Source organism: Andrographis paniculata, unplaced genomic scaffold (assembly GCF_009805555.1).
Source record: "Andrographis paniculata isolate CXL003 unplaced genomic scaffold, ASM980555v1 Contig30END, whole genome shotgun sequence".
Classification (NCBI taxonomy): domain Eukaryota; kingdom Viridiplantae; phylum Streptophyta; class Magnoliopsida; order Lamiales; family Acanthaceae; genus Andrographis; species Andrographis paniculata.
The window spans coordinates 1,957,374-1,978,304 of record NW_026137563.1 but is presented as its reverse complement, the minus strand read 5'-3'; the positions used below and the strand labels follow the sequence as shown (position 1 = coordinate 1,978,304).

At 37.7% G+C, this 20,931-nt stretch overlaps 4 protein-coding genes across 5 annotated transcripts; 3 read left to right on the top strand and 1 right to left on the bottom strand.

The window, feature by feature from the left end:
• Positions 1 to 1,151: 1,151 nt before the first annotated feature.
• LOC127246817 (thaumatin-like protein 1b) lies at positions 1,152 to 3,056 on the top strand. Its single transcript, XM_051268399.1, has 3 exons — positions 1,152 to 1,345; positions 1,424 to 2,117; positions 2,378 to 3,056. Exons 1-3 carry the CDS (start codon positions 1,288 to 1,290, stop codon positions 2,568 to 2,570), a joined length of 945 nt encoding a protein of 314 aa, XP_051124356.1. The 5' UTR covers positions 1,152 to 1,287; the 3' UTR covers positions 2,571 to 3,056.
• Positions 3,057 to 6,782: 3,726 nt separating this feature from the next.
• LOC127246820 (uncharacterized) lies at positions 6,783 to 7,676 on the top strand. The gene has a single exon (XM_051268406.1). The coding sequence runs from the start codon at positions 6,954 to 6,956 to the stop codon at positions 7,275 to 7,277; it is 324 nt and encodes a 107-aa protein (XP_051124363.1). The 5' UTR covers positions 6,783 to 6,953; the 3' UTR covers positions 7,278 to 7,676.
• A 596-nt stretch (positions 7,677 to 8,272) lies between these two features.
• LOC127246816 (DEAD-box ATP-dependent RNA helicase 28) lies at positions 8,273 to 15,557 on the top strand. Its single transcript, XM_051268398.1, has 19 exons — positions 8,273 to 8,686; positions 8,992 to 9,177; positions 9,285 to 9,353; positions 9,521 to 9,627; positions 9,969 to 10,050; positions 10,575 to 10,748; positions 11,177 to 11,325; positions 11,480 to 11,575; positions 12,103 to 12,205; positions 12,305 to 12,367; positions 12,660 to 12,721; positions 12,884 to 12,980; positions 13,695 to 13,813; positions 13,893 to 13,935; positions 14,058 to 14,159; positions 14,388 to 14,483; positions 14,573 to 14,650; positions 14,745 to 15,013; positions 15,206 to 15,557. Exons 1-19 carry the CDS (start codon positions 8,357 to 8,359, stop codon positions 15,219 to 15,221), a joined length of 2,241 nt encoding a protein of 746 aa, XP_051124355.1. The 5' UTR covers positions 8,273 to 8,356; the 3' UTR covers positions 15,222 to 15,557.
• Positions 15,558 to 15,923: 366 nt separating this feature from the next.
• LOC127246625 (uncharacterized) lies at positions 15,924 to 20,844 on the bottom strand. Of its 2 annotated transcripts, XM_051268097.1 has the most exons (4): positions 20,569 to 20,844; positions 20,178 to 20,408; positions 20,002 to 20,076; positions 15,924 to 19,196 (listed from the first exon to the last, which is right to left on the bottom strand). In XM_051268097.1, exon 4 carries the CDS (start codon positions 19,115 to 19,117, stop codon positions 16,319 to 16,321), a length of 2,799 nt encoding a protein of 932 aa, XP_051124054.1. In that variant the 5' UTR covers positions 19,118 to 19,196; positions 20,002 to 20,076; positions 20,178 to 20,408; positions 20,569 to 20,844; the 3' UTR covers positions 15,924 to 16,318. The 2 variants fall into 2 exon arrangements, with proteins under 2 accessions (XP_051124054.1, XP_051124053.1); XM_051268096.1 differs by lacking the exon at positions 20,178 to 20,408.
• Positions 20,845 to 20,931: the final 87 nt, after the last annotated feature.

Genomic DNA, 20,931 nt, shown 5'->3' with positions numbered 1-20,931 from the left:
TATCGGATAATTGACCATTTCAAGAATTATATACATTTTTTAAATTAAAACCAATGTGAATTATATTTGTAGATAATATTGTTTTTTCTCAAAGATTGACTGCCAAATCGGACCTCGTGAATTCTTGCAGCCGCCGATGGTCTTCAATGAATGCCAGGAAGGGAATAACTGAATGCAAATTTTTAAGATAATTGTTTGAATCGTCTTTTCAAAAATAAATAAATATATGAATAATATCAATTGATTGAATGCCCATTTGGACTTAATTAAATATCTTGAAGTTATTATGAATATGTTGCACTGTATTTCCTCACACATTACAGCTCAAATCCAGCCTTGAGTGAGACGAGATCATTCAATTTCCCCTCACCAAAGTCGTGTTTCCGAATCATAGATGTTGACCCAAAATCGCATTTATTGTATGTAGCAAACGACAATTAACAATAATATAATAATAATAATAATAATAATAATTGAAAAGTCGTGTTTTTCAAACGAGCGGCCTTTTGTGATACGGACGGAGCATTTTCATTCCACTTTCTTACTTGTAAAAACGTATTACCTACACGAAATTGGAAAAGTCGCATTTGTTGGACGGAATCCGTTTTTTACCATTTTTTAACTGAAGTCGCTAGAGCCGTTTGAAACGTGTGTTTTTTGACCTTCTTCCGAGTCCCGCCTGCCGGTTCAACAGCGCTTTTCTCCATTTAGTGCTAGCCTTATCCATTACTACCCATTAAAAATTATTTAATAATTTATTTATTTAAACCATTACATAAAAAAATAAAAAAAATTTAACTAGAGAGAGCACAGCATTCGTCAAATACACACTACACTGAATTGAAACAACTTCATGACAATGAATCAATGATTAAACAGTTGAACAAACAATCACAGAAAGTCCAACGGCGGTTGCAACAATCTGTTCACTTCCAGCAAACTTCTTCAATGGATCAAAGAAACTATATCATCTACTCTAACCCCAATCATTAAGTTAAATTAATACAATTATATACAACAACAATAATAATAATGATAATAATAATTCTAAATTTGCTCAAAAAAAAAAAAACTGTGACCTATGGGCCGACATCACATTCGGAAATGGGCCCCACAAATACCCTCAACGCCTATATATATCTTCCCTGCCACGCCGTCTGCCTGAAAACCTCCTCCAGTTCTAAGACAGCCCCTCTTTTATCGTTTTTAATTTTTACTTTTATTAAGGAGGAGGCCAAGCTTCGTCCACCTACCTAACACATTCAGTTAGACAAACATACAACGGCAATGGCAAAGCTGGGCTTCAACTTCCTCCTCCTAATTTTAACTAATTCGTTTATGACAGGTACTGGAATCTGGTGACGATTCTTTGTAATAATTGAGGAAATCATGTCGTAATTAGGGTTGATTTGTTTAATCGCAGGGGTTTATTCGGCGGCGACATTTACATTTGTGAACAAATGTGGTTTCACTGTCTGGCCGGGAATTCTGTCGAACGCCGGCATAGCGCCGCTGTCGACGACGGGGTTCGCTCTAAAGTCGGGGGAATCGACTGCGGTCAGTGCGCCGCCGTCGTGGGGAGGGAGGTTCTGGGGGAGGACGTACTGCGCTGAGGATTCGACGGGGAAGTTTTCCTGTGTCACCGGCGACTGTGGCTCCGGCAAGATGGAATGCGCCGGCGGAAACGCCGCGCCGCCGGCAACGCTCGCGGAATTCACGCTCGACGGCGACGCCGGAAAGGACTTCTACGACGTCAGCCTCGTCGACGGCTACAATCTGCCAATGCTGGTGGTGCCGCAGGGCGGCTCCGGCGTTAACTGTACGAACACGGGATGTTTGGCCGATCTGAACGGCGCCTGTCCGTCGGAGCTGCGCGTGATGAGCGCCACCGGCGAAGGCGTCGCGTGCAAGAGCGCGTGCGAGGCTTTCCGGGAAGATCAGTTCTGCTGCAGCGGCGCGTATGGCACACCCGACGCCTGCAAACCTTCGCAGTACTCGCAGATGTTCAAGAGCGCGTGCCCCCACGCGTACAGCTACGCGTACGACGACGGGACGAGCACATTCACGTGCACCGGCGCCGACTATACTATAACGTTCTGTCCGGCGCCTAACACGAGGTATTAATTTACGAAAATCCCCATAAACATTCGTTATTCCAGCAAGGGTACATTAGTCATTTCACTTAAGCCTGCCAGGATTAACGTTATAACCTCCGTCAGTGACCGTTAGTCAACGTTAATGAATTTGATTTCTTATTAATAATATCCCCACTTGTAGAAACTAATACAATTATGATAGCCGCATAATTAGGTCGGGTGTATTAATTACGTACAGCAATAATTCATTTATTTAAAAAAATTATTTATTTCTACTGCAGCCAAAAATCCTCTTCTGGAGCACAGATCCCTGGATCCGCCCAAAGGGGCGGGAGCACGCCAGGGGACGGCAACATGGTGTACGAAGGCGCATTGGACGAGAGCAGCGCTGCCGCACCGGCCACGTGCGGGCACGTGCTGATGTTCGCCATCGCCGCCGTCATGGCGGCAATTTGGCTGTTCTGTCAGCTCTAATTATGAGGCCGTTTTTTCGTATTCCCACATAAGCCACGTGGCACCCCAGCCAATGTTGTCGGGGTCTAGGCCGGATGGCATCACGTGGGTCCACTGCACCGCCCGCTTCTGATATTTTTCTCTAACCGGGCGTTGTCGTGACGGTGAAATGAGTCATCAACAATGGCGGCAAAAATACATTTATAGAGAAAAACTAGATTTGGAAATTTATTAATTAGCAGTAGATCAAAATAGATAGATAGAAATTTATTAATTAATTAGTTAGTTTTATTAGAGGATTGGGGGTTGAGAATTTGAATTTTACATTAATATCGTAGGTAGTTAGGTTAAAAATATTCACATTCACATATATATATATATATATATATAGAGAGAGAGAGAGAGAGAGAAGAGTGTTTGTATTATGAATTATAAATGTCACATGTCGGCAGTGGGCCATTCAATGATGACAAATCATATTGATGCTAAAATGATTTTATTAATTTATATGCACGAAGTGATTGGATAATTTAAAGAATTATTCAATAAATGTTATAATAAATGTGGTAGCTAAGAAGTTAATGCTTGCACTCGTACATTAGCGGAACATATATTTATATATATATATATATATGCTTTGTACAATAATGCATCAAATAATTATAGTAGTATAACTTAATTAACACAAGGTTTGAGCTCTACAATTTACTGAATACTTTATTAGGAAATTCATTTGGTGCGTGAATCATGACACAATCGAAAAATCCATTAAGCACGCCCGTGTTGAAAGATTTAATTGATGTCCCGACAAAAGGCGAACTCATGGTCCACTGTTGAATGTGATGTTTTGAATGTAAAGTGGACCATGGAAAATAGGAACATCAGTTCTGAATGTAAAATTGATTTTTAATATAATATAAAAAATGAAAAATAGGTGTTTGATTTGATATTTTTGGGGAGAAAAAATTGGATGAATAGTTGGATTTAAATCCAATCCTCCAAACAAACACACCCCTAAGGCATTCTTATAAATTCTTTTTATTTAACTATATATGTATATACTTCAAGCTGATGTCGATTCAAATTAGTGACGTGTAATAACATGTTACCATGATGAATGAAAATGAGGGAACACTTACCCAAAGGATTCAATGCTCTTGTAATAATTCCAACCTTCAAATTATTTGGGTTACAATTACTTCATCTTGTCGGAATTGGCATTGATTAGGTTTATAATTTTTTTATTTTTTATTTTTTATTTTTTATTTTATAATTTCATTTCTGGCAATGGATTATTGTTAATGTGCTTAGTATTATGGTGAATGGGATACGGTTTTTCTTTTTTTCGAAATAAATACATAAAATCATCACAAAATTTGTGTTGTGAACAATAATAATTATATATATATATATAAATTATGTGTTAGGGTCCCCTTGCGTGCACGTTACTGTTTCTTCCATGAGTGCGATTTTTCCATAATTAGTTCAGCGATTTATTTGTGGTGTGGATCACGACTTTACATTTGTGATATGGTAAAAGCGTGCAAGTGATGCGTGGAAACAAATTTGTCACTTCACTACTCAATAATTACGCTTTTGTTACATATATATATATATATATAAAAGCATATATATATATGATTATAAACTACAATAAATTAGATTAAAAAACATCAAAAAAATCTTCCGTCGGGCCTGGTTTATAGGGTATTAGGTTCGGCCGAAGTTTACCTAGTGTACATTTTTGGGTAGCGACTGCGGATTCCCGCGTCATCAAAAAAATAAAAAAATAAAAACATCGAAATGTCATCCGTAAGAAATGGTATGATAATGTAGATGTGGAATCACGGCCATGAGTTCAAATCATTTTTCCTATTTAGCATTATAATACAATTTGATTGGATAATTAATGCACAGAATGAATTCTCGTATTGTACTAAGAAGAGTAAACTTTTTATGGGTTTTTTTTTGTTTTTTTTTTTATAACATAAAAATCCGTAATTGCTACTTGTCCAGTGCGTTCTGGGTAAACTGTTGGTCGAACATAATATCTTGTAAATTAGACCCAACTAGACAAGTCACGTTAGACGAACCATGTGTGATGGATAGAACTGAAGACGGTTTTTCACCTCACCCCACCAGATTATTCCTTACGAGACTTCTTGTTTTGTTTTTGATCCAGTATTTTGCAGACTTTCGATCTCATTGCATTTGTTTCTATGAATTTATTTATTTTTTGAATTACAACTTTATTGAAATAAAACACCATCAATCCAGTGTGTCTCCACGTCACTAATACATAACTAAACCTTGTATTCATGCACGCCACATCACTCTCACTCTCACACTCACACTCACTCTCTTTATATATATAATTATATGTATATATATATATTTATATATATTATCTTGAACTGAAGTTACTAAGCAACTTCGTGCTTAACCAGGAATTTCGACAACTGACTATTCTGAAATTGTTTCTAACAAAGAATTTTAATTTTAATTTTTATTATTTCTGTTTTATATTGAAGAAATTATGCTTAATTAATTCTATGCACGTTATTACACTGGATTTCATTGTTTACTTCTCATGCATGCATTAATTAAGACAATTCAAAAGGAAGCATACATATATAGTGTATTCTCTCAAGTTTCCTTTTAAACTTTCAAGGAAGGCTTTTTAATTGTATTACTATCATCGTATTACTATTACAATTTTTGCAGCGGTTACGATATCGACAAGAAATTAATTAGCATTAAAAGCCAGTACCGCAAGATATAAATTGACAGTACAATATGTATAATTGTATATTAACATAATAAAAATGTTATATATGTCACGACAATATTTCAGATAACATTAGTTCAACATATATTAATTAAATAACATGTAAATTTGTAAATTATAATTATTTTGATTGGATCTATATATTTTCTTTAGAATATTAATATATCAAAATACATAAAGTGTTAGGTTTGGGTCGGACCAACGTGGTTAAGAATAAGCTAAAAACATTAGGCCCAATTAGAAAAGCCACAATTGGGTATATGTTTAATTTCCTAAAATTCATGTGGTAATCCGATTGAGGAGAATAAAGTGCTTTATACGATCACTTTAATATCCATTTATTATTTTATTACATATTAAATATTGTACTTAACAACTATTTTTAATATTAAAATATTAAAATAAAATAATACACTGACAAATTTATCACAGTTTTTTACTCAACGTTATCTTAGGGAATAGAAGCAGTAACGGCGTGATTTATACCATAATTTTATTTATTTTTTAATAAAAAAAAGACAGTAAACAGGAGTCAAGTGTATATCTTTGTCGTCTATTGCTGCCTAAACAATATTCCTATTTACATTTATGAAAATAAACGAAGAAAGCCTTTTCTGGCTCGGAATCGAATCGCACCAAAAATGTTTATAATATGATGCATCCAAATATATTTACTATCAAATTATCATATAGCTTAATAAAGACAAATTATTAACGTCACAAAGTAATATATCAATTTTTTTATTTTATTTTAAATCAAAATTCCGACGCCTCAGTGCGTAGTTTCAGATAACGACTACGGCTTCTCACATTATAAAAAAAAAAAAAAAAGGAAAAATTTTGGGGTGGACTTATGACCTTGTGAAGTCATCAGTCATATGATATTTTTGTAAAATAAAAAACAACTATATTTCTATTACATAAAAAATTATTTTCAATATAAAGCAATATATCTATATTTCTTTATATATATATATATATTTTTTCTTTCAATTATTTAGTATTAAAAGTCTTATATTTAAGCACAACTTAAAAATATTTATATACTCCATTTGTTTAGTAGTTTTGCTTAACTAAGCCCAAAGAAGATGGTCTTAACAGATTGCAAGCCCAAGCTATGCTAAATAAATATTTGGCAGTGCTTTCTTGAGCCTACATATGTTTAGGTTATTAAATCGAATTGAAATATCTTAAATTAAAAATAATAGGAAAAAATTATTATTTGATAGCGGGTCAAAAACCAAATTCAAAGACTGGATCAAGGAATGCCGTTTCGCCACGTATGCAATGCCTTTGACGGTGCCACGTGTCCTGATGACTTTGGAAACCAGTCGTCCTCGATAACAAACAGTGACGTGGCTTGGGGCGTACCCGGATCTCGCGACCGGGAGGCTTTGGATATTTTTAGTCCTGGGAGCTCCTAAGGTAGAGAGAGCCCTACCGTACTGTCTACAGTGTGTGACTATGAGGGGAGGCTGAGCATCTCCCACAGCCACAATGGCCAAAGCTTAAACAAGGGTGAGGGTGAGGACAGAAGAGCGCATTAAATTCCACCCACCACTTCCACGTCCCGAAATCCACCGACACCGCCCAAACCTCATGATCTAGAAATTTCCATGGCGATTTCCGACGCCGTCGTCGCCAATTTCACCATTATCTACCTCCTCGTCATAGTCGCGATGAAGGCTTATGGACTGGCGGTAGGGCAGAGCTTCAGCGGCGCCTGCGTTCTCATCTCCTCCACCGCCGTCGTCGCCGCTATCCTCGTCGCCAGCCTCACTTGGGACGTCTCGAGGAAGGCCACGCACGCGCTGCTCTCCGCGCGCGACCACCACGGCCACGAGATGTGCCGCGGTGGAATCTGCTGGCACGGCGTCGCCGTCAAGTCGCCTGCAAGTCAGGTCCGATTTCGCCTCCCTCACCACCACAATAATGCCTGACATACGAAAATTACCCCCAAACTCTCCCCCAAATACATCAAACCTTCCATGTTTAATTGGAAGATTATCCGAACAACAGCGCAGTTCGATGATCGGATTTGGATTCATGGAGTAAATTCAGAATAGAATTTCTTCATCTGCATTCACACTGCCTTGTTGAAAAGGGGAAAGCCCTATCTTCTCCTTCAAGTCAAAGACACATAGAAATGTCTCTTCTCTGAAATTTATTTTTCCTTTGTATCAATTTTTACCTTAAAACAGTAACAATCTTCCCTATCTCTTCCTCTGTAATTACTCATATATCAAAATTTCATTGTGTGTAAGTGTAATCCATATAAAGCTTTTTGCATCGTCTCTGTGCATACATATGAAATCAATAAAACGCTCTGTACTCAATTCTGCTCTCATTGCTAATTCTGATGAACTGTGACTTGAACCACAAGAGGTTTTTGTATTTTTTTGGGCATTATTGTTAGCACGCATTTCAGCAGTATTTATTATTGTTTCACTTGCACAGCTTGCAACAGCCATGAAAAGGGGTGTTGAATCTTTTAATCAATTGATTATACAAGTTGCTGCAGTTCAAATTGGTTGGTTCAAAGTTTTCATTCTGAGTGTATAAACTTTTAGGTGGGGAAGATACATCATTCTTATAAAGACTTTTCCGCTATATTCAATTCTTTAGGGTTGGTTGGGAGCACTTACTGTGCCTTATCTTAGCCGCAACTAATGATTAACTAACATTAATTTTTGCAAACTAGTCTTCCTACAGGGATCATTATTCATACTTAATTCAAAAATTTCATTTCAAAACCGTGTGATTGCATAGTGAAGCCATATTTTAGAAAAAAAATAGTACTAAAATAGGAGTATGAGAGAATTTTGAATGGGCCTGATCCATTATTCTGTTAAGTAATGGGACTTAATTTCGGTGGGCTTATGATTTGGCTCATTGGGCCAAAAGCAAGGGTTTGAAATTGCATATACTCTCTTCAGCCTAAAACCCTGCGGCTTCGCCTTCGCTTCGTTGGTGTTTACCGGCCAAGAGACGTTCTCCGAGCAAAAGTTCGAGTTTTCCGATGGCAGGATTCGTGTTCGAGCCCCCCAGCGACGAGGAAATAGAGCAAAGTGAAAGTGAGACTGAAGTGGGACAAGAAGAAGAAGAAGAGGATGAAGAGGAAGGTGATGAGCTGAAACAAGAGAAACGACAAGAGAAACGAAAAAGAAAGGGGAAAACGCAGTCACCATGGGACTTCTCGAGCTATTATGAACCGGTGGACGAGGAGCATTCTAGACGGAGCACCACTTCAATTGATTATAAAATATCGAAGGCTCGCGAGCGACTCCCCATCGCCGCCGCCCATGAGAGCGACCCTGACGAAAGTTCCGATGGCCAAGTCCACCGCCAGGTAACTGATTCTTATTGTTCTTGTTTTTTTTTTTTTTTGTTTGAAAGAAGGTTGTAAATTTTCAATGTTATGTTAGTACTATATTACATTGTTAGTGCGTGGCTGTATTTTTTAGGAAACGAATTCGTTCGTCTTAATTAGTTTCTGTCTGACTTCTGTATTCTGAGCTTCTTTTTCATTGAAATCAAAGCTACCAGTAAACAACTAATAATACAGAAAGGGATTAGGGTCGCAATGATTTAGAATCATATGTGTTTTAGGATTGAGTTTTGAGAGTTTCACTATGGCTCTGGGTTTCGGTGCAGGAAGATTATGATCCAGAAGAGGACCAAGATGCACCAACTACTAGTGGCGATGATGTGAAGTCGTCATTCTTTTCAAAGGCTGAGGGTGTAACATATAATGCAAACTCGTTTCTTGAGCTGCATCTTTCCAGGTCTCTGCTTCGGGCATGTGAAGCTCTAGGTTATGCTAAACCCACTCCTATTCAGGTTCTTAGTCCCCTTCTCTTTCACCTTTCTTCATTGACAACTGCTAGTATGATTGGTTAGTAGTATAACAATCAAGAATTGGTGAATTGATGTTTTCCCCTTGGCAGGCTGCTTGTATACCATTGGCACTAACAGGACGCGATATATGTGCCAGTGCAATTACTGGCTCTGGGAAGGTATGTATAATGTTTTTGTTTAAATCTGCCCCTAGTGTTGATTAATCCATCTCCTCTTTGAGAAGATAGAACAAAATGATAGTGTATGGAAGCATTGAGATATAGGTACATGAAGGAATTTGGTATTTTGCATTAAGCAATTTGTATATAAACATTGTGAAAAACAGACGGCTGCTTTTGCACTTCCAACATTGGAGAGGTTGCTATACAAGCCCAAGAACAGGCCTGCAATTAGGGTCTTAATTCTTACCCCAACAAGGGAGCTAGCTATTCAGTAAGTATCTCCTTCTTTGAAGTTGCATGATTGTACAATCTAGTGTTCTGTTAATCTTCATTTTTATAACTGTTGAATGATGGTGGATTCTATAAATTCATCTTATTTGGTCATGGTTTTCCATTAGCATATTATATCAGTTTGGAATCTATGCTTGTTTCTCGTGCTTTTTGTTTGAGCTCTATTGGTCTTTATCTTTTAGTCTTCACAACCTTTTGTGTTAATTAAAAGTACTTAACAATGGAAGAAACTGCTCAATTCCATTTGATATTATTATCTCTTTTCCTTCCAGTTTCTGATGGCTATGGCAACATCGTTTAAGTTATAACTTACTTTTACAGGGTGCATAGTATGATTGGGAAGCTTGCGCAATTTATTACTGATATAAGATGTTGCTTGGTGGTTGGTGGTCTTTCAACAAAGGTATGAACATGATCATTTCTGTGTATGTGATACAGAACAATTTGCGTGCCTGTTACTGGATTGAAGGATTAAAAAAGACAACATAGTGGAAATCTTGTTCAAGGATGATATGATATAAGTTGCATTTAACAATAGGTCCAGTCTCCATTCTGTTAATAAATTGTTAAATACATCTGATAGTGTATGGGATTATCTGTACTACATCAGATTATGAGCAGTTGCCTTGAGTAATTTTACTTTGAATTAAATTATTTGGTCACTATCTATACTGCAACTGTTTGTCAATTATTGGCCACACTGAAGGATTCTATTGCATTGCCATGACAAATAGATGCATGGAACTAGCTTATAATTCATTCCACTATATCTATTTCTATAATACTCTTTCTATGAGCAGTAGAAACAGTTTGAAATGGTAAACTCTCAAAAGACACTATTTTGCTTTATTCTGTTTTTGGTCTTTGGTTTCCTTTTTTTTTTTTTTTTTTTCGGTATTTGCACATGCTGAAGTAAAATCGTTTTAGGTTCAAGAAGCGGCCTTGCGGTCACTACCGGATATAGTTGTTGCGACTCCTGGACGCTTGATAGATCATCTACGCAACTCCATGTCAGTCCATGTGGATGAGCTTGCAGTTTTGATTCTGGATGAAGCTGACCGGCTTCTTGAATTTGGATTTAGTGCTGAAATTAGTGAACTGGTATCTCCCAACTTTCTACATAAATGCATGCGTAGTTATGCTCTTTTACAAACTGTATGCATATGCTAATTAATTATGGGAGCAACTTTTTAAAAAAAAAAAATTCAAAGGATCAAGCCCTTGTAAAAAAGTGTTTATAGGGAATTGAATTGAGTTAGCTTTGTGGGGGGTGGGGGGGGGGGGGGACACCTTTTTCTCTATTTGTAGCTGCTAATGGGCTCAACCACCCTTTTAAATTTTGTTGTGACTGTCTCCTCGAGCTATTAGAGGAAAAAAGAAAGACTTGTTCCTGGTTTTATAGTTGCGTGTCAAATAATAGATTTCTTGAAAAAGAAAAAACTTTTATGTGCACAATTAAGAGGATTATCTTGTATTTTGAATTTGATCTTTGAGATAATTGTTATTATGTAATTATCTTTGAACTTCAGGTGAAGATGTGTCCTAAAAGGAGGCAGACAATGCTATTTTCAGCTACCATGACTGAAGAAGTTGACGAGCTTATCAAACTTTCTTTGAATAAACCAGTGCGTTTGTCTGCTGATCCATCAGCAAGGCGGCCAGCAACATTGACTGAAGAGTAAGTCTGTAATAGTTCTTTTTGGCTAGTTGATATTCTTATGTTAGTTTAATTTAGTTTGCTGATCTGTCAACAAACTGGCCTCGAGCATTCTATTTATTGTTTACATCTTTTGCAAGTGCCATTCAATGGAACTTTGTCATTCTATATGCAGGGTGGTGAGAATACGTCGAACACGTGAAGGAAATGAAGAAGCTGTTCTTCTTGCACTGTGCTCTAAGACCTTTACATCTAAAGTGATTATTTTCAGGTTCTGTACTTGTTATACTTGAATTATTCTTTTTTTTTTTTTTTTTTTTTTTTTTTTTTACCTAAGCTAGAGCAATAAGATAATGATTCTAGTTTAATTTATTTCCTTTGTAACTTATTAATTATTTTCTAAAGAAACCTCATCATAGATTGTGGACCATGGAGATCTTCTCCATGCAATATTTCACTCTGAAAATTTGTTGCTAATCATACCATCTCAAGTTAATGATAAAGGGGTATGTGAATACCATGGCTACCACAAATGATGACAATCTTACGCTTAGATTGTATGCCATGCATTTTATATGCCATGTTTTAAACTTCTTATTTGTACTTCTATAATCGGAATTGTTTTTGCCTTAAACTAGAGATTTATGTGCGAGTATTCTTTGGATAGTCAATTACCGTATAATAGCGATGGTGTGATTTTAAATATGTATTATTCATTTTTCATGAACTTATCAACTAAGTTGTGTTCTTAGATTAGAAATACTTCATGTCCAACTAATTTCTTTTTTTCACCCACAGTGGAACTAAGAAAGCTGCACATAGATTAAAAATTATATTTGGGTTAGCTGGTTTCAAAGCAGCTGAGCTTCATGCAGACCTTACCATGGGCCAACGTTTAGACGTAAGCCTCTTTCAGATTATTGGTTTTATTTATTATTTTATTTTCTTAGTTGAAATATTCTCGTATCACTAAGCATTTTTTTCATTATCTGTTGAACAGGCCATGGAACTTTTCAGAAAACAGGAAGTAGACTTTCTATTGGCTACAGATGTTGCTGCTCGTGTAAGAATGATATGTTTATGTTCATATTGGATATTATTTATATAATTTATGAATATCGATGAGATTTTATTCTTCGTAGAGATTCCAACATCCCTGCGGATGTCCAATTAATAATAGAGAGAAATGTAAATGAATGAAAAAAAATTGTTGTTACAATGACCTAATCATGCATGCAATAGTGTGTTTACTTCTCAATTCCTATACCATGCATTTTAGCAATTTATTGTGACTGCTATTAAGTGTTGATCAAGATGTTGTTGGCTTCATCTCATTATCACGTTTTCTATTTTAGGGTCTTGATGTAATTGGTGTTCAAACAGTCATTAATTTTGCCTGTCCTACTGACCTTAAAAGGTAAGCATGCACTCCATACGTTGTAGTCTCTTCTAAGCTTATCTTCAGCTCGGACTCTTTAGTAGAGTTGTCTTGCTTGTTCAATGTGAATATCTAATTAATATTTCATCATTCTAAAATCTTGAACTTCATGTATAATTGAGAGACTAATCAATATTGCAGTTATATTCATCGAGTTGGCCGTACTGCCAGAGCTGGCAGAGATGGATATGCTGTTACCTTTGTTACAGATAACGATCGGTCACTACTGAAAGCTATTGTAAGTACATGGAATTTTCTTCTTAAATACTGATTAGTTTGGTAGTCCATCACCTCAGCTGAATCGATACTATCTCTTACATGCATTCATGTTTCTTGAAGGGACTGGGATGTCTCCTATAATTTTATACATGTAGATTATTCATTTAAGTAAAGTGTATACATGTGAATTCTGGAACTAAATTATTTTAGAAGATTTTTGTGTTTTAAAGTTTGTGTTGACTTTATGAGCAAAGCAAAGATTCTTGAGTTATTTGTCTGTTGAACTCATGATTGTTTCTTACCAATTATAATACTCAACTATAAGAGGACAGAAATATCCTAGGAGGCACCAAGCTATGGTGGAAATTTTGCAATGCAAGGTTTAGTCAATGAGAGACTCCCACTATGTTCAAGCTGCAGGAAAGAAATGCATGCACATGATAAAGTGCTTTCGTTTGTAATTGGGATTTCCCAATAGAAGGAACCTTGACATGCTATATATTGCAGCAATAGTTTAAAAAAATGGAGCAGTCTGGTTTTATCTAATAAAAAAACAATTGAAGCATACATCTTTGAATTATACGCCATTCATGTTTATTTGTATTGATCTTGCCATACAAATGTAAACAATCTTTGTTTAAATAGAAGGCATAATACTCCTAAGATAACTAAATTTGAAGACTTTATTGAGTTTAATCTGAATAACTTTTAAGATATCTTACAAATCTGGCAGGCTAAACGAACAGGCGCACAGTTGAAGAGCCGTATTGTAGCTGAGCAAGCAATAGAAAAGTGGTCTCAAATAATTGAGCAAATGGAAGAACAGATCTCTTCCATTCTTCAAGAGGAAAGGTATGTCATTCTTCTGATCCAATCCTTCACTCAAATTTTCTCATTTACAACCAACTGTAATGATTTCTGACCATTGCAGGGAAGAATTGTTGTTAAGGAAAGCGGAAATGGAGGCCAATAAGGTTTTCTTCAATCTCATCCCATTCAGTTTTTCCAATGCTCTAGATTATTATGAATAGTATTTTTTCAAATCTCTGACTTACTTTTCTAACTCATTTTTGTGAATATGGTTTTAACTTTTTAGGCAGAAAATATGATTGCCCACAAGGATGAAATTTATTCACGTCCAAAAAGAACTTGGTTCGTAACAGAGAAGGAAAAGAAGCTTGCAGCTAAGGCAGCAAAGGTGATTTTGTGTTATCTAGATCTCTTTCTAGTTCTTTATTCTTCATGCCTGTGTCCTTTGATTATTTAAGGGGTGAAGTCAAACAATCATCAAATATGAAATCATGATGTCCTTTATTTATGATATAATTGACCCTCTGCCCGTTCTGATCTTATACTTGAAGTTTGAACAATTCTTTGTTAGCGGTAACATTTTGCTTATTAGTGGAACCTGTGAACAATTTGCTAGGAAGCATTGGGAAAGAAGAAGAATGGTAAGGAGACGATAAGTGCTGAACAAGCAGAGCAGTTGAAGATGAAGGAAAAGAGAAAACGAGAGCGGGAGGTGATTTACTTTAGATACTGTGTGGATCTAACTTAGTAGAGCTTGTCTAGCAAAATTGACTGACATGGAGCAACTTGTTTTATCCAAAGAAAAATTTACCTAGGAGAAAACAGAGGCAATTGGAGGCAGCTAGAGAGATGTTAGAGGATGAAGGCAAAGAAGGAAAGGTATGTATCGACGATTCTCTTCTTTTTGTTTCAAGGTCATCTGCACGATTTTGTGGAATTGCAGCTGTATGATACATTATTTTGGAATGACCAGGTACAAAATGATAAGAATGAAAAAGGTGGGATCTCTCTAGTCGAATTGGGATATCGTAGGGCAAAGGCTGTGAAGGCTGCACAGAGGGCTGTTGATGCTGGAAAAATTGTTAAACTTCCCACAAAAAACCCCAAGAAATCTGCTGAGAAAACTAAATCAAGAACTGAAGAGATGCAGGAACTTTTCCAAAACGACATGAGCGAGAAAAGGCAGAAGCGAGCACTTCGGGTTGGTGGGAAAAGCAAATCCTCTTTCAAGAGCAAAGCAAGGTATGGGTATTGTTGTGATGGTTTATTTCATACTAGCGTATAGAGGCATCCACTTTTGCATAGTGTCATTCGAACCAGTTTACCAATGCATATATACATAGTTCTATTGGAATGGTGGCGTATGTATCGATAGCTTAGTTGCACATCTTGCGTTATTTTGGCCGAAATTTACAATTGACTGTTGCTATGCAGGTATAAACGCCGGTAGGTTCAAATTGTTGATCATCAATCCCCTAAAGGCTAAATCTTAGGGCAGCCTGCTTCAAATGGGATGATACCTCCATTTGTCCCATTAATTGAATAGCTTGCAGCCTCTCTTCCAAATTGTGGATTGGTCATACTATGGTGAAGATTCTGTATCTTTTTTATCGAAAATTGAGGTGTTGAAGAGAGTATAGTGTGCCTGGGCATCATATTTGGGATTTGATTTTGATTTTTGTGGCTTGTGTTTGTAATTCAAGGTACTACATTAAATGTTTTATCACCGTATCATATGTATTTTATAAATTATTAAGTGCTTCCCATTGGTACTTGATCACGTAAATATGTTGCCCCCTGTGGAAGTATTGAATCATGCATGATATATCCATTTTGATCTGGTTCCCGACTTGCTTCTCTGTTTTTATAAATGTGAAAATTCGCCGGGCGAATCAGACAAGACGTCATGGTCACGATTTCATCCTTACACGGGCCGGATCATTGGTCATGAGTCCATCATTACACCTGCTCCACCACCAGATCATTCCTTGCGAGACTGGTTTCTCGACTTGCTTTTGTAACCAAGCAAAATCGTACTGGTCTGAATGTCTCTTGCCCTAACCTATAATAAAATTAGTTCACTATACAAGAGAACAAATTCCTTCCTCAAGACCACCAAAATTAAAATTAAAATAAAAAACAAAAATCCTCAGGTTATTGATATTGAGTCATGTAGAACTCATTGCAAAGAATAAATCCAATGCGAGCACAGGCATAAGACCACTTACAAGACTAATTATTCCTTCCAAGCTCTATTCAAATATATATATAAATAGCTTAGATCAACTCTAGCTATCACAAATTTCTCTCCTATTCTTCGATGTTAAAAGCATGCATGCAAAAAACCAAACAATATTCAACACTTGCATTGGTAATCCTTAAATTTCATGCATAAAATTACATTCAACTGCTTTATCATTACTCCCCTCTCCCTCTCTCTCCCCTCTCTCACTCTCTCTAATATCCCTCATTACTATCCTGCACCCTCCCAATATGTTAAACAATTCCTAATTGAGGCCCCAACAGAACCAGAGCATATGAATCAGATCAGGTGTTTCTCCAAGGTGGCATGTAAGGCCTGAAAGGGTAATTTTCCCAGCCGTTTTCGGGTTCCTTTCGCTTACCACCAAGAGCTGGATTTACAGTGGGCTGCGAATAGGACCTGAGCCGCTCATCCACCGACTGGACTTGAGTTGAGTTCAAGAACAGTCCAAAGCCTGGAGGGTCTTTACTACCACCACTTTCCAGCAACATTCCAGAATTAACATCAAAACTGCTCTGCAATGGCCTAATCCCCCCATTCGGAGGAGGAGCGAAGCCATTCATGTTTACAACAAAGGGTGGCTGTGAGAAACCGGCTGGCATAGCTGAAGCAGAGCCCACAAGCTGCGGGATAACAGGTGCCCCTCTGGAATCAACCATGTATGGAGGCAGAAAGGGTGCAGCAGATCCATATATAGGAGAGGAGTAAGGCATGACCGGTGTGGGTGCCATGTTGTTGCCACCATAGAGTGGAGAATGAGTATACGGAATTGGAGATCCAATTCCAAGAAAGCCGCCACCTGTGCTCCCCAAGTTAGCATCAAAAGTAAGCTCTGAAGTTCGGCCATTTGATATGGAAGGTGTAGGAGAAACAAAATCCTTCCGATTGACTTCCACTCTTGTTCCCATTATAGATATCACTGAGTCGCCAGACTTGATCTGATTTTGTGATGCTATACTTAAATGGCAGTTATCAGAAGAGTTGTTGGGAAAAGAAGGCTGATCATTCAAGTTAATGTTCCTTGCAGGCTGCTTTGAGGATGATGAAGAATTAGAATGATTTCCATGCGGAAATAGCTGTTGTATCTGCCAATCTGAAGGAGTTCCACCATCATCACTTGCACAATTCAGGTCCAATTCAAGATGTTCGGATCTTCTTCTTTTCATCTCAACAGAAGATTCTCCAGAAGGACCTCCTTCTCCAGCACCAGCACCTTCATCAGCATTCAGATCAATTTCAAGACATACTTGTTGCTTAGAGCTGCTGCTACCTGCCCTCTGGGAAGAAGGGCCCGCGTCATTTTCAAGCATTTGGCGAGGTGATGCTTGGCGGAAAGCGCTGGTTGCAGCAGAACCCTTCCATCCAAGATTACCCTCGAACTGCAATGAAGCACTGGGTGGTGCAGGTGGTGCTGCGGTTGAAGAAGTCACAGTGGATATTGATACCAAATGTTCACTCCCAGGATGATCAGCATCTTCAGAGGGAAATTTCTCGTTCAGATCAAAATCATGTGGGCCTTTCACAGGATTAGCTTCTGCTTGAACAGAGTCACCAATTTCAGAGTTTACCATGTCTATTCTGTTATTTGTCTGCTGGCTGCTTACATTTTCCAGACTAGAAGCAGAATTCTGATGCATGGATGAAGAGCCAGCGAACAAATCTGGATCACTTGCCTCCTGCTCACGTGAGCCCTCACTGGCATGTGATAATTGCTTTCCACTCATGTAGTCTGGGTTTTCAGGCTGCTCCACATTATTTTCTGGTATTTTCTCAGAAGAACCACCACTCTGTTCTCCACAATCCACAATGTCTCTCTTCACTTCTATGGCGACCTGCCTAGCAAACTCCAAAGGATCAATAATTCCATAATCTATTTCTAAACTGGACTTCTCAGCAGCTCGATCAGGTTTCTTACTCATTTTGTTTATGCTGAGATCATAATGACCAACCAGATCACTTTTTTTGGGGTCAGGTGTGCTAGTCTTATCATCTTTGCTTCCTGAAGTTCCCAAATCTTCAGTATGTGATAGCTGTACATTGCACGAACTCTGTTCCTCAGCCACAGAGGTTTTAAGTGGACTGGCATCAGCTGCCAGTTGCATTTCACTGAAAACTTCAGAACTAGTACTATTTTTATCTTCTGCTGGCTTTGATTCTTCAACCAAGCTTGATTTTGGTGGTGATTTTCCAGTCTTTGGGAATCGCTCTTCATAGCTGGGTGACTTAGACTGATTAGTCCCAGTAAGTGTGTCAAGAGCAAGTTTAGAAACAGCTGGACTACATGGCTCAATAGCAGTACCAACATGATGACAATAAGGCTCTACTGAAGATCTCGGCAATGGGGGTGATCCTATTTCATCTGATGCTTGCTTCATAACTGCAGAATCTAAGAGTGTCTCTGAATTTTGTGCACTCCCGAGCTGGCTGGTGTGAACAGCATCACAATTTTTGGAAAGTATTTCACGATCTCCAGTCATTTTACGACTCTTTTCTTTAGAAGTTTCCTTGGAGCTAGCATCACTTCCCACAGTAGTCTCCATATGGGTTACACCTTTCACTGGATCAGTACTCTTTGCAGCCTCATCATCAGTTATGGATCTAGAATTCTCAACGTCTGAAATAGAAGCAGCACAATCTCTATTCATTGTCCAGATTTCAAACAATGCTTGAGCTTCATTCCGAACCTTTAAACTGCTGTGGACACGGAGATCCTGAACAGTTGCCCAAATTTCAGAAGCAACCACCTTATCATATTCCAGGTGCGGTTTTTCCAGTGCTCTCAGCAAATTAGCAACAGTATCTTCCGCAAAGCCATCAATTTCATTACAGAACTTCTGGGCATCCTTCATCCATTCAGAAATAAAACGAAGGCCATCTAACTGAATAAATAGATCAAGACACTCCTTGTTCTCAGTGGCAGCTATAGCACCTGCAACAGCTGACCACTTCCTTGACGATTCAGCTGAATTATTCACAATAGGGCCCTTCTCTTTCTGCATGACAGCTATGAGTTCCCTGACTCGAGAAGGGGCTGTAAGCCCATTATTCATCTCTGTCTTAGTGAAGAAATCTTCGAGTGTCATAATCTTGCGAAAGCTATGGACCGCAATGTACTAATGTATTTCCATGTATCATCTAAGTTCTCAGCTCGCAAAATTTATCCTGAAAAGGGCCAAAGGCATAAACATATTGTCTCAGTTATCATTCATGGGAGGCAGTAACATGAAGAAAAGTGGAAATTGCAATGTAAATGACAAGGTCAGACAGAAAACTGCAAACATTTGAGTGAAACAATGATTGCACAATTCTGTAAGCATGAAAAAGCAATGAAACTATTTCCAGTAGTAAGTGGAAAAATCAAAACTAAATTTAAATAATTGAAACATATGATCGCTTGAGATATTCTTTCTTAATAGGGAGCTGTAAAATCTAAGACCCATCACTAGATGGAAAGTGCTCATATCCTTTCTTTCAGGAACAAGATGACAATTGAACTAGACCAATAAAACATATTCTGTCCGAAATCTCAGTAAATGCAATAGCAACAAGATTCATGCAGCAATTTAATGCATAAACAGAAAATCGGGAAACACGTGGCATTCTTTCAAATGCTTCAAGATACCGACAAATAAACTATACAAATGTATCTCTATGACAGCCGAGAAACATTTAGTGGAATACGACAATAGTGTAATTTAAATAAAGAATCTTCTATATTGTTATCCAACCTCAAACTTTGGTTCCCTAGCATACAAATTCACATCGAACACGTGGCAGGAGAAGTACGAAAAGTTAGGAAAGTATGTATTTGATAATTAAAAACACAAGAAACATGTGCTCATCATCACAGATACAACAGGCACACAATTGATGACCCCATCAACATTTGGACACAATTAAGGCAAAGACTAACATCAGGAAATGCCAGAAGATAAGAAACCCATCAAATTCAGTAGCAGTCATTTACCACTTCAGGATTGCCAACTGATCAATTACAGCAATTTGTAAATACTCCAATGCAACTCACTGAAACGGGACTTTCCTGAAAGGAATTAAGAAAATGTTAGAAAAATATAAACTAGTAATATTACATAGACCTGTGGATATCCAAGTATACAAACAATTGAAGGCGACCGCATTTACCATGCAATCCTCGTACAAAAGATCACAAGACCCAAATCTAGGGTTCGCACAATCAAAACCCAAATCTTATACCACCAAAATTGCTCAAAACGTACATAAGACCAACATCATTAAGCAATGAACCTGCCCTTCATAAGTTCAACATCATTAAGCAATGAACCCGCCCTTACGCGAAACCCTAGATTAAGGTTCTTAATTATTCGCGTCACGTAGCCGTTCAAATGCGCATAGCTGCAATTCATGGGACGCATATACATAGATTCATTAAGAGAATGGTAATCAAAGCATGAAGAATCATCCAAAAACGCGTAATCAAGCGGAAAACTACTGTTCATATTAACGTCCCAAAAAAAAAAAACCATTGAAAGATGGGAATGAAAGAAAAATTCACCTCGTCCAATTTACGATACTCAGGCAAAAGCTTTCCAATTCCAAAGCCTGCTACCCCCAAATTAAATCATCTACCTCAATACTAGCTCTTCGAACGCCAGTTTCTTCCTTTCACAGATAAACCCAAAATTCTGCCCGGGAAGAAACTCACTGTAGTTTCGCAGTCCAATCACTGATGCTTGTCGCTCTTCTCCCTCCGTCTCCTCCTCACTGAATTTCCCTTTCAGAAACTTGACATAATTTTCACTTTTGCATTTGATTTTATTATTATTTTGAGAGGGTTTGCAGAGTGCTGGTCTGTTTTAGCTCACAAGTGGGAACCTCGCATGTGCGGCGCGTGTCAACCCGATAACCATCGCGGGTC